At 42.9% G+C, this 12,534-nt stretch overlaps 1 protein-coding gene across 4 annotated transcripts in view; it reads right to left on the bottom strand.

Annotated features, from left to right (window-relative positions):
- LOC110517600 (rab-3A-interacting protein-like) overlaps positions 1 to 12,534 on the bottom strand; it is an 82,721-nt gene that overhangs the window by 14,005 nt on the left and 56,182 nt on the right. For all 4 annotated transcript variants that reach the window (XM_036956577.1, XM_036956576.1, XM_036956578.1 and 1 more), the window contains 3 exons: positions 9,526 to 9,729; positions 8,287 to 8,415; positions 866 to 978 (listed from right to left, as the gene is read on the bottom strand). In XM_036956577.1, coding sequence (XP_036812472.1) covers positions 866 to 978; positions 8,287 to 8,415; positions 9,526 to 9,729 — 446 coding nt within the window. The remainder of the gene's footprint in view (positions 1 to 865; positions 979 to 8,286; positions 8,416 to 9,525; positions 9,730 to 12,534) is intronic.

Raw genomic sequence — 12,534 nt, 5'->3', positions numbered from 1 at the left:
GAAGTCAGTGTGTTAGCTGGGCTAGTCGTCAGCTGGGGTAGCCGTCAGCCGGGTTAGCCGGGGTAGTCGTTAGTTGGGGTAGTCGTTAGTTGGGTTAGCCGTTAGCTGGGGTAGTCGTTAGTTGGGGTAGTCGTTAGCTGGGGTAGTCGTTAGTTGGGTTAGCCGTTAGCTGGGGTAGTCGTTAGCTGGGGTAGTCGTCAGCCGGGGTAGTCGTCAGCCGGGGTAGTCGTCAGCCGGGGTAGTCGTCAGCCGGGGTAGTCGTCAGCCGGGGGAGTCGTCAGCCGGGGGAGTCGTCAGCCGGGGGAGTCGTCAGCCGGGGGAGTCGTCAGCCGGGGGAGTCGTCAGCCGGGGGAGTCGTCAGCCGGGGGAGTCGTCAGCCGGGGTAGTGGTCAGCTGGGGTAGTGGTCAGCCGGTGTAGTGGTCAGCGGGGGAGTGGTCAGCTGGGGGAGTGGTCAGCTGGGGGAGTGGTCAGCTGGGGGAGTGGTCAGCTGGGGGAGTGGTCAGCTGGGGTAGTGGTCAGCCGGGGTAGTGGTCAGCCGGGGTAGTGGTCAGCCGGGGTAGTGGTCAGCCGGGGTAGTGGTCAGCCGGGGTAGTGGTCAGCCGGGGTAGTGGTCAGCCTGGGTAGTGGTCAGCCGGGGTAGTGGTCAGCCGGGGTAGTGGTCAGCTGGGGTAGTGGTCAGCTGGGGTAGTGGTCAGCTGGGGTAGTGGTCAGCTGGGGTAGTGGTCAGCTGGGGTAGTGGTCAGCTGGGGTAGTTGTTAGCGTGTTAGCTGGGGTAGTTGTTAGCTGGGGTAGACGTCAGCGTGTCAGCTGGGGTAGTTGTCAGCTGGGGTAGTTGTCAGCTGGGGTAGTTGTTAGCGTACTCACTTTGGTCCTCCACACTCCACAGCAGAGGCCTTGACGACAGGCAGCGTCTGGAAGCCCACCGGCTCCACACTGAGCGTGTTCCTCTCCACTGCCTCCAAGATGGCCGACCCCAGCTACAGGAGAGGTTAGAGTTAAGGGTGAAAGTGCTCTGAAGCCCACCTTAAATCCACAGCCTCCAAGATGAGGTCAGATGTACTTTTACCCTGACCCCTAACATTATATTTATAGACAGTACTGCTTCAGTTACTTCTAGTTTTAGTCAACATTTCTAAAAACTTCTTTCAGTAAGTGTCAGTTTTTCCTCATCTGTCAGTACCTCTATTCTGCCACAAGAGGGCAGTGTAACAGATCAGTCTATTCAGAGTACAGAATAGTGTTGCAGGGTACAGCGAAACTTCTGTACATTTTAGACTGTTCTGGGCTGCATTAGCTCCACAGTCCCCACTCATGCTGCACAGACACTGACACGCTTGAATAATGCCACATGAACCGTAATGAAATTGTTCATTTCGGTTCGCAAAACAATGTCCATACAGGCCAGAAATGTTTAACAATGCAGGACGATACCGGTAGCTTCCAGGTTTAAAATGTAGGCTAACTTTCCTAACTCGACTACAGCTGAATTCACTACCCTCGTACTTTGTTTGTGATAATATCCAAACCATAATGCGAAATACGCTGATTTTAAAGCCGGTTGTCACCACAAACTTTATTAATTGACTTAGTCTCCCTTGCAGCACCAAAAACTAATTATCTCCTTCGCCTCGTCCTGGTTTCCAGTAGATTCCATAGCCACAATCAGCCTAACAAACGACACTCATTTAAAGAGACAGCGCACACTTCTATAAAGAAGAGATTGCTTTTTTTTTTCTCTACGCAAATGTTGTTAATCAGTACGATAAAATATGTTCTCTTAGCCGTTACCAATAAGTCGTAAATGAAAAGGGATTGTTTGTCGTCTGTATCCTCATGAAATCAACCAAAACAAGCTGAATAACTCATTAAATACACACACTCCTATTGAATAATATACATTCACCTGTATTATGAAGACCTAGTCGACATCCTGATTTACCCAGTTAACCAATAGAGGTGGGCCATTCCAATAACTGATTACCATTATGTAGTCAGATTGGTAAAAGTCTAATTGATTGTACATGATTGTATAATTTATTCATTACTGGATACAAAGCCGTCTCCGTGAACAATGTTGCAAGTAAAGCATTTAAAATGTAAATTATATCGAACTCAAAAGCTGAGTTCATCTGTCTGGATCAAGTGCCATTCTGTAACTTTGGCTAAAAAACCTTTTCTATGTGTGATATAGTTTTGGTATCAAGTGATGTGATGCTATAGAGTATCGTGATAGTAGCTGGTATTGGGTTGGAAGTTAAAATGGTGGTATGGTGACAACACTAGTACAGAACACTAATGACAACACTAGTACAGAACACTAATGACAACACTAGTACAGAACACTAATGACAACACTAGTACAGAACACTAATGACAACACTAGTACAGAACACTAATGACAACACTAGTTCAGAACACTAATGACAACACTAGTTCAGAACACTAATGACAACACTAGTACAGAACACTAATGACAACACTAGTACAGAACACTAATGACAACACTAGTACAGAACACTAATGACAACACTAGTACAGAACACTAATGACAACACTAGTACAGAATACTAATGACAACACTAGTACAGAATACTAATGACAACACTAGCACAGAACACTAATGACAACACTAGTACAGAATACTAACGACAACACTAGTACAGAACACTAACGACAACACTAGTACAGAACACTAACGACAACACTAGTACAGAACACTAATGACAACACTAGTACAGAACACTAATGACAACACTAGTACAGAACACTAATGACAACACTAGTACAGAACACTAATGACAACACTAGTACAGAATACTAATGACAACACTAGTACAGAACACTAATGACAACACTAGTACAGAACACTAATGACAACACTAGTACAGAACACTAATGACAACACTAGTACAGAACACTAATGACAACACTAGTACAGAACACTAATGACAACACTAGTACAGAATACTAACGACAACACTAGTACAGACCGCTAATGACAACACTAGTACAGAACGCTAACGACAACACTAGTACAGAATACTAACGACAACACTAGTACAGAACACTAACGACAACACTAGTACAGACCGCTAATGACAACACTAGTACAGAACGCTAACGACAACACTAGTACAGAACACTAATGACAACACTAGTACAGACCGCTAATGACAACACTAGTACAGAATACTAATGACAACACTAGTACAGAATACTAATGACAACACTAGTACAGAATACTAATGACAACACTAGTACAGAATACTAATGACAACACTAGTACAGAATACTAATGACAACACTAGTACAGAATACTAATGACAACACTAGTACAGACCGCTAATGACAACACTAGTACAGAATACTAATGACAACACTAGTACAGAATACTAATGACAACACTAGTACAGAACACTAATGACAACACTAGTACAGAACACTAATGACAACACTAGTACAGAACACTAATGACAACACTAGTACAGAATACTAATGACAACACTAGTACAGAACACTAATGACAACACTAGTACAAAATACTAATGACAACACTAGTACAGAACACTAATGACAACACTAGTACAGAACACTAATGACAACACTAGTACAGAATACTAATGACAACACTAGTACAGAATACTAATGACAACACTAGTACAGAATACTAATGACAGCACTAGTACAGAATACTAATGACAACACTAGTACAGAACACTAATGACAACACTAGTACAGAACACTAACGACAACACTAGTACAGAACACTAACGACAACACTAGTACAGAATACTAATGACAACACTAGTACAGAATACTAATGACAACACTAGTACAGAATACTAATGACAGCACTAGTACAGAATACTAATGACAGCACTAGTACAGAATACTAATGACAACACTAGTACAGAACACTAACGACAACACTAGTACAGAATACTAATGACAACACTAGTACAGAACACTAATGACAACACTAGTACAGAACACTAACGACAACACTAGTACAGAATACTAATGACAACACTAGTACAGAACACTAATGACAACACTAGTACAGAATACTAATGACAACACTAGTACAGAATACTAATGACAACACTAGTATAGAATACTAATGACAACACTAGTACAGAATACTAATGACAACACTAGTACAGAACACTAACGACAACACTAGTACAGAATACTAATGACAACACTAGTACAGAACACTAATGACAACACTAGTACAGAATACTAATGACAACACTAGTACAGAACACTAATGACAACACTAGTACAGAACACTAATGGCAACACTAGTACAGAACACTAATGACAACACTAGTACAGAATACTAATGACAACACTAGTACAGAACACTAATGACAACACTAGTACAGAATACTAATGACAACACTAGTACAGAACACTAATGACAACACTAGTACAGAAGACTAATGACAACACTAGTACAGAATACTAATGACAACACTAGTACAGAATACTAATGACAACACTAGTACAGAACACTAATGACAACACTAGTACAGAATACTAATGACAACACTAGTACAGAACACTAATGACAACACTAGTACAGAATACTAATGACAACACTAGTACAGAACACTAATGACAACACTAGTACAGAACACTAATGACAACACTAGTACAGAAACAGTACTTAAACAGGTTTTCTATGTGTGATATAGTTTTGGTATCAAGTGATGCTATAGAGTATCGTGATAGTAGCTGGTATTGGGTTGGAAGTTAAAATGGTGGTATGGTGACAACACTAGTACAGAATACTAATGACAGCACTAGTACAGAATACTAATGACAACACTAGTACAGAATACTAATGACAACACTAGTACAGAATACTAATGACAACACTAGTACAGAATACTAATGACAACACTAGTACAGAAACAGTACTTAAACAGGTTTTCTATGTGTGATATAGTTTTGGTATCAAGTGATGCTATAGAGTATCGTGATAGTAGCTGGTATTGGGTTGGAAGTTAAAATGGTGGTATGGTGACAACACTAGTACAGAATACTAATGACAGCACTAGTACAGAATACTAATGACAACACTAGTACAGAATACTAATGACAACACTAGTACAGAATACTAATGACAACACTAGTACAGAACACTAATGACAACACTAGTACAGAACACTAATGACAACACTAGTACAGAACACTAATGACAACACTAGTACAGAATACTAATGACAACACTAGTACAGAACACTAATGACAACACTAGTACAGAATACTAATGACAACACTAGTACAGAATACTAATGACAACACTAGTACAGAACACTAATGACAACACTAGTACAGAACACTAATGACAACACTAGTACAGAATACTAATGACAACAATAGTACAGAACACTAATGACAACACTAGTACAGAATACTAATGACAACACTAGTACAGAACACTAACGACAACACTAGTACAGAATACTAATGACAACACTAGTACAGAATACTAATGACAACACTAGTACAGAACACTAATGACAACACTAGTACAGAATACTAATGACAACACTAGTACAGAATACTAATGACAACACTAGTACAGAACACTAACGACAACACTAGTACAGAATACTAATGACAACACTAGTACAGAATACTAATGACAACACTAGTACAGAATACTAATGACAACACTAGTACAGAATACTAATGACAGCACTAGTACAGAATACTAATGACAGCACTAGTACAGAATACTAATGACAACACTAGTACAGAACACTAACGACAACACTAGTACAGAATACTAATGACAACACTAGTACAGAACACTAATGACAACACTAGTACAGAACACTAACGACAACACTAGTACAGAATACTAATGACAACACTAGTACAGAACACTAATGACAACACTAGTACAGAATACTAATGACAACACTAGTACAGAATACTAATGACAACACTAGTACAGAATACTAATGACAACACTAGTACAGAATACTAATGACAACACTAGTACAGAACACTAACGACAACACTAGTACAGAATACTAATGACAACACTAGTACAGAACACTAATGACAACACTAGTACAGAATACTAATGACAACACTAGTACAGAACACTAATGACAACACTAGTACAGAATACTAATGACAACACTAGTACAGAACACTAACGACAACACTAGTACACTAGCTCCAGACATTATACTGCTCTCTGATGGAATACACAGGTTATAACAGCTCCAGACATTATACTGCTCCCTGATGGAATACACAGACTGGGTTATAACAGCTCCAGACATTTTACTGCTCCCTGATGGAATACACAGGTTATAACAGCTCCAGACATTATACTGGCTCCCTGATGGAATACACAGGTTATAACAGCTCCAGACATTATACTGGCTCCCTGATGGAACACACAGGTTATAACAGCTCCAGACATTATACTGCTCCCTGATGGAATACACAGGTTATAACAGCTCCAGACATTATACTGGCTCCCTGATGGAACACACAGGTTATAACAGCTCCAGACATTATACTGCTCCCTGATGGAATACACAGGTTATAACAACTCCAGACATTATACTGGCTCCCTGATGGAATACACAGGTTATAACAGCTCCAGACATTATACTGGCTCCCTGATGGAACACACAGGTTATAACAGCTCCAGACATTATACTGGCTCCCTGATGGAATACACAGGTTATAACAGCTCCAGACATTATACTGGCTCCCTGATGGAATACACAGGTTATAACAGCTCCAGACATTATACTGGCTCCCTGATGGAATACACAGGTTATAACAGCTCCAGACATTATACTGCTCCCTGATGGAATACACAGGTTATAACAGCTCCAGACATTATACTGCTCCCTGATGGAATACACAGGTTATAACAGCTCCAGACATTAGACTGGCTCCCTGATGGAATACACAGGTTATAACAGCTCCAGACATTATACTGCTCCCTGATGGAATACACAGGTTATAACAGCTCCAGACATTATACTGGCTCCCTGATGGAATACACAGGTTATAACAGCTCCAGACATTAGACTGGCTCCCTGATGGAATACACAGGTTATAACAGCTCCAGACATTATACTGGCTCCCTGATGGAATACACAGGTTATAACAGCTCCAGACATTAGACTGGCTCCCTGATGGAATACACAGGTTATAACAGCTCCAGACATTATACTGGCTCCCTGATGGAATACACAGGTTATAACAGCTCCAGACATTATACTGGCTCCCTGATGGAATACACAGGTTATAACAGCTCCAGACATTAGACTGGCTCCCTGATGGAATACACAGGTTATAACAGCTCCAGACATTATACTGGCTCCCTGATGGAATACACAGGTTATAACAGCTCCAGACATTATACTGGCTCCCTGATGGAATACACAGGTTATAACAGCTCCAGACATTATACTGGCTCCCTGATGGAATACACAGGTTATAACAGCTCCAGACATTATACTGGCTCCCTGATGGAATACACAGGTTATAACAGCTCCAGACATTAGACTGGCTCTCTGATGGAATACACAGGTTATAACAGCTCCAGACATTATACTGCTCCCTGATGGAATACACAGGTTATAACAGCTCCAGACATTATACTGGCTCCCTGATGGAATACACAGGTTATAACAGCTCCAGACATTATACTGCTCCCTGATGGAATACACAGGTTATAACAACTCCAGACATTAGACTGGCTCCCTGATGGAATATGGATACGACCACAGGTACTAAGGAGTGAAATAAGTTTAGACTGGTGAGTCCATCTGGTCACTACGGAAGCCCAGAGGGTACTTGATGAAACCAGACAAAACAGAGAGCACTTGGTAAAACAATGTTAACAGCTAGAGTCATTTAGGATTTTTAATGAGTTTTAAAATCATAGAGCTGACGACATGCAGGACACAGAATAGGTCTTCATGAACTATCATACATCCTGCACCGGGCATTAGTGTACCTGGAGGAGGTGAGGGGTGTGTGTGTGTGTGTGTGTGTGTGTGTGTGTGTGTGTGTGTGTGTGTGTGTGTGTGTGTGTGTGTGTGTGAGGTGTGAACCTCACTCTTGGAGAAGGTGAAATGTGAGTGTGTGAGGTGTGATGTGTACCTCACTCTTGGAAAAGGTGAGGTGTGTGTGTGTGTGTGTGTGTGTGTGTGTGTGTGTGTGTGTGTGTGTGTGTGTGTGTGTGTGTGTACCTCACTCTTGGAGGTGGTGAGGTGTGTGTGTGTGGTGTGTACCTCACTCTTGGAGAAGGTGAGACAGGGGTAGATGTCCTCTCTGTAGACTCTCTCCAGGAAGGAGCTGTTCCTCTCCAGACTGGGCTCCTCCTTCCACAACTTAAACTCACTAAACAGGAGACTGTCCAGCTGAAGAGGAGGAGTAGGAGGAGGAGGAAGAGGATTGGGGGGTGGAGGAAGAGGAGTAGGGGGGTGGAGGAAGAGGAGCAGGGTGTGGAGGAAGAGGAGTAGGAGCAGGAAGAGTAGGGGTGGAGGAAGGAGGAGGAGCAGGAGGAGGAGTAGGGGGTGGAGGAAGAGGAGTAGGAAGAGTAGGGGTGGAGGAAGAGGAGTAGGAGCAGGAAGAGTAGGGGTGGAGGAAGGAGGAGTAAGAGCAGGAAGAGTAGGGGTGGAGGAAGGAGGAGTAGGAAGAGTAGGGGTGGAGGCAGGAGGAGTAGGAGCAGGAAGAGTAGGGGTGGAGGAAGGAGGAGCAGGAAGAGTAGGGGTGGAGGAAGGAAGAGTAGGGGTGGAGGAAGGAAGAGTAGGGGTGGAGGAAGGAGGAGTCGGGGGTGGAGGAAGAGGAGGAGGAGCAAAGTAGACACTAATGTCACACACATACCTCAACAACATAACTTCCACACACCAACAGACCACACATCCAGATCCCCTCGTCAGCCTCCTGCAGGAAGATAGTTATGGACGATTCATCCTGCTGTATTACAGTGCTCACAGATCTGTTTCACTCCTATTCATACCTACTGATAGTCCAGCTTCATGAGGGTCACTGCAAACAGGGAGGGGGAAGGGTGGAAAGAGCAAGCGAGAGACCTAGAGGAGAGAGAGAGAGCTAGAGAGAGAGAGGGGGAGGGAGGGAGAGAGAGACCTAGAGGAGAGAGAGAGAGCTAGAGAGAGAGCTTGAGAGAGAGAGGGAGAGACCTAGAGGAGAGAGAGAGAGCTAGAGAAGAGAAAGAGAGAGAGCTAGAAAGAGAGCTAGAGAGAGAGCAAAAGGGAGAGACAGACCTAAACAGGGAGAGCTAGAGGAGGGAGAGAGAGATAGAGAGAGAGAGGGAGAGACCTAGAGGAGAGAGAGAGAGCTAGAGAAGAGAAAGAGAGAGAGCTAGAAAGAGAGCTAGAGAGAGAGCAAAAGAGAGAGACAGACCTAAAGAGGGAGAGCTAGAGGAGGGAGAGAGAGATAGAGAGCTAGAGGAGGGAGAGAGAGAGAGAGAGCTAGAGGAGGGAGAGATGTGTGTGTGTGTGTGTTACCTCTCTGCAGTCTCGTACGATGGGCTGTGTGCCGCTCAGTTCCTGCCCGCTGCCCAGCATGGCGCTGCTGGTACTCTTGTTGCGGCCATGACCCTTCTTGAAGGGAGCCTTGGAGCCCCCAGGAAGGTCGTGACAGGGGGAGGTGGGGGACGTGGACAGGACCAAGGTCTTCAGGGCCGACACCTCCGCCTGGAGCACATCAATCTGGGGGGAGGGGGGAGAGAGGGGTGGAACATCACACATATAGAACCCATATAGATACAGGTCTATCTTCTGTCTCGTCTCACACCGTTCTGACAGAGAGAGGTGAGGAACAGGTCTATCTTCTGTCTCGTCTCGTTCTGACAGAGAGAGGTGAGGAACAGGTCTATCTTCTGTCTCGTCTCGTTCTGACAGAGAGAGGTGAGGAACAGGTCTATCTTCTGTCTCACACCGTTCTGACAGAGAGAGGTGAGGAACAGGTCTATCTTCTGTCTCGTCTCGTTCTGACAGAGAGAGGTGAGGAACAGGTCTATCTTCTGTCTCACACCGTTCTGACAGAGAGAGGTGAGGAACAGGTCTATCTTCTGTCTCGTCTCACACCGTTCTGACAGAGAGAGGTGAGGAACAGGTTTACATCGTCTCACAACGTTCTGACAGAGAGAGGTGAGGAACAGGTCTATCTTCTGTCTCGTCTCACACCGTTCTGACAGAGAGAGGTGAGGAACAGGTCTATCGTCTGTCTCACACCGTTCTAACAGAGAGAGGTGAGGAACAGGTCTATCTTCTGTCTCGTCTCGTTCTGACAGAGAGGTGTGAACAGGACTGTTACTATCAGACTGATAGGATATGATCTACAGGACTGTTACTGTCAGACTGATATACGATCTACAGGACTGTTACTGTCAGACTGATATACGATCTACAGGACTGTTACTGTCAGACTGATAGGATATAATCTACAGGACTGTTACTGTCAGACTGATAGGATATAATCTACAGGACTGTTACTGTCAGACTGATAGGATATAATCTACAGGACTGTTACTGTCAGACTGATATATGATCTACAGGACTGTTACTGTCAGACTGATAGGATATGATCTACAGGACTGTTACTGTCAGACTGATATATGATCTACAGGACTGTTACTGTCAGACTGATATATAATCTACAGGACTGTTACTGTCAGACTGATATATGATCTACAGGACTGTTACTGTCAGACTGATAGGATATGATCTACAGGACTGTTACTGTCAGACTGATATATGATCTACAGGACTGTTACTGTCAGACTGATAGGATATGATCTACAGGACTGTTACTGTCAGACTGATATATAATCTACAGGACTGTTACTGTCAGACTGATAGGATATGATCTACAGGACTGTTACTGTCAGACTGATATACGATCTACAGGACTGTTACTGTCAGACTGATAGGATATGATCTACAGGACTGTTACTGTCAGACTGATAGGATATGATCTACAGGACTGTTACCATCAGACTGATATATAATCTACAGGACTGTTACTGTCAGACTGATATATGATCTACAGGACTGTTACTGTCAGACTGATAGGATATAATCTACAGGACTGTTACTGTCAGACTGATATATGATCTACAGGACTGTTACTGTCAGACTGATATATGATCTACAGGACTGTTACTGTCAGACTGATATATGATCTACAGGACTGTTACTGTCAGACTGATATATGATCTACAGGACTGTTACTGTCAGACTGATAGGATATGATCTACAGGACTGTTACTGTCAGACTGATATATGATCTACAGGACTGTTACTGTCAGACTGATAGGACTGTTACTGTCAGACTGATATATAATCTACAGGACTGTTACTGTCAGACTGATAGGATATGATCTACAGGACTGTTACTGTCAGACTGATATATGATCTACAGGACTGTTACTGTCAGACTGATAGGATATAATCTACAGGACTGTTACTGTCAGACTGATATATGATCTACAGGACTGTTACTGTCAGACTGATAGGATATGATCTACAGGATTGTTACTGTCAGACTGATATATGATCTACAGGACTGTTACTGTCAGACTGATATATAATCTACAGGACTGTTACTGTCAGACTGATAGGATATAATCTACAGGACTGTTACTGTCAGACTGATAGGATATGATCTACAGGACTGTTACTGTCAGACTGATAGGATATGATCTACAGGACTGTTACTGTCAGACTGATAGGATATGATCTACAGGACTGTTACTGTCAGACTGATATATGATCTACAGGACTGTTACTGTCAGACTGATAGGATATGATCTACAGGACTGTTACTGTCAGACTGATATATGATCTACAGGACTGTTACTGTCAGACTGATATATGATCTACAGGACTGTTACTGTCAGACTGATATATGATCTACAGGACTGTTACCATCAGACTGATATATGATCTACAGGACTGTTACTGTCAGACTGATAGGATATGATCTACAGGACTGTTACTGTCAGACTGATATACGATCTACAGGACTGTTACTGTCAGACTGATAGGATATGATCTACAGGACTGTTACTGTCAGACTGATATATGATCTACAGGACTGTTACTGTCAGACTGATAGGATATGATCTACAGGACTGTTACTGTCAGACTGATATATAATCTACAGGACTGTTACTGTCAGACTGATAGGATATGATCTACAGGACTGTTACTGTCAGACTGATATATGATCTACAGGACTGTTACTGTCAGACTGATATATGATCTACAGGACTGTTACTGTCAGACTGATAGGATATGATCTACAGGACTGTTACTGTCAGACTGATATATAATCTACAGGACTGTTACTGTCAGACTGATATATAATCTACAGGACTGTTACCATCAGACTGATATACGATCTACAGGACTGTTACTGTCAGACTGATAGGATATGATCTACAGGACTGTTACTGTCAGACTGATATACGATCTACAGGACTGTTACCATCAGACTGATATACGATCTAC

The sequence above is a fragment of the Oncorhynchus mykiss genome, chromosome 21, assembly GCF_013265735.2.
Source record: "Oncorhynchus mykiss isolate Arlee chromosome 21, USDA_OmykA_1.1, whole genome shotgun sequence".
Lineage (NCBI taxonomy): Eukaryota > Metazoa > Chordata > Actinopteri > Salmoniformes > Salmonidae > Oncorhynchus > Oncorhynchus mykiss.
Note: the sequence above shows the minus strand (reverse complement) of the source record. Positions and strands in the feature narration are given on the sequence as shown.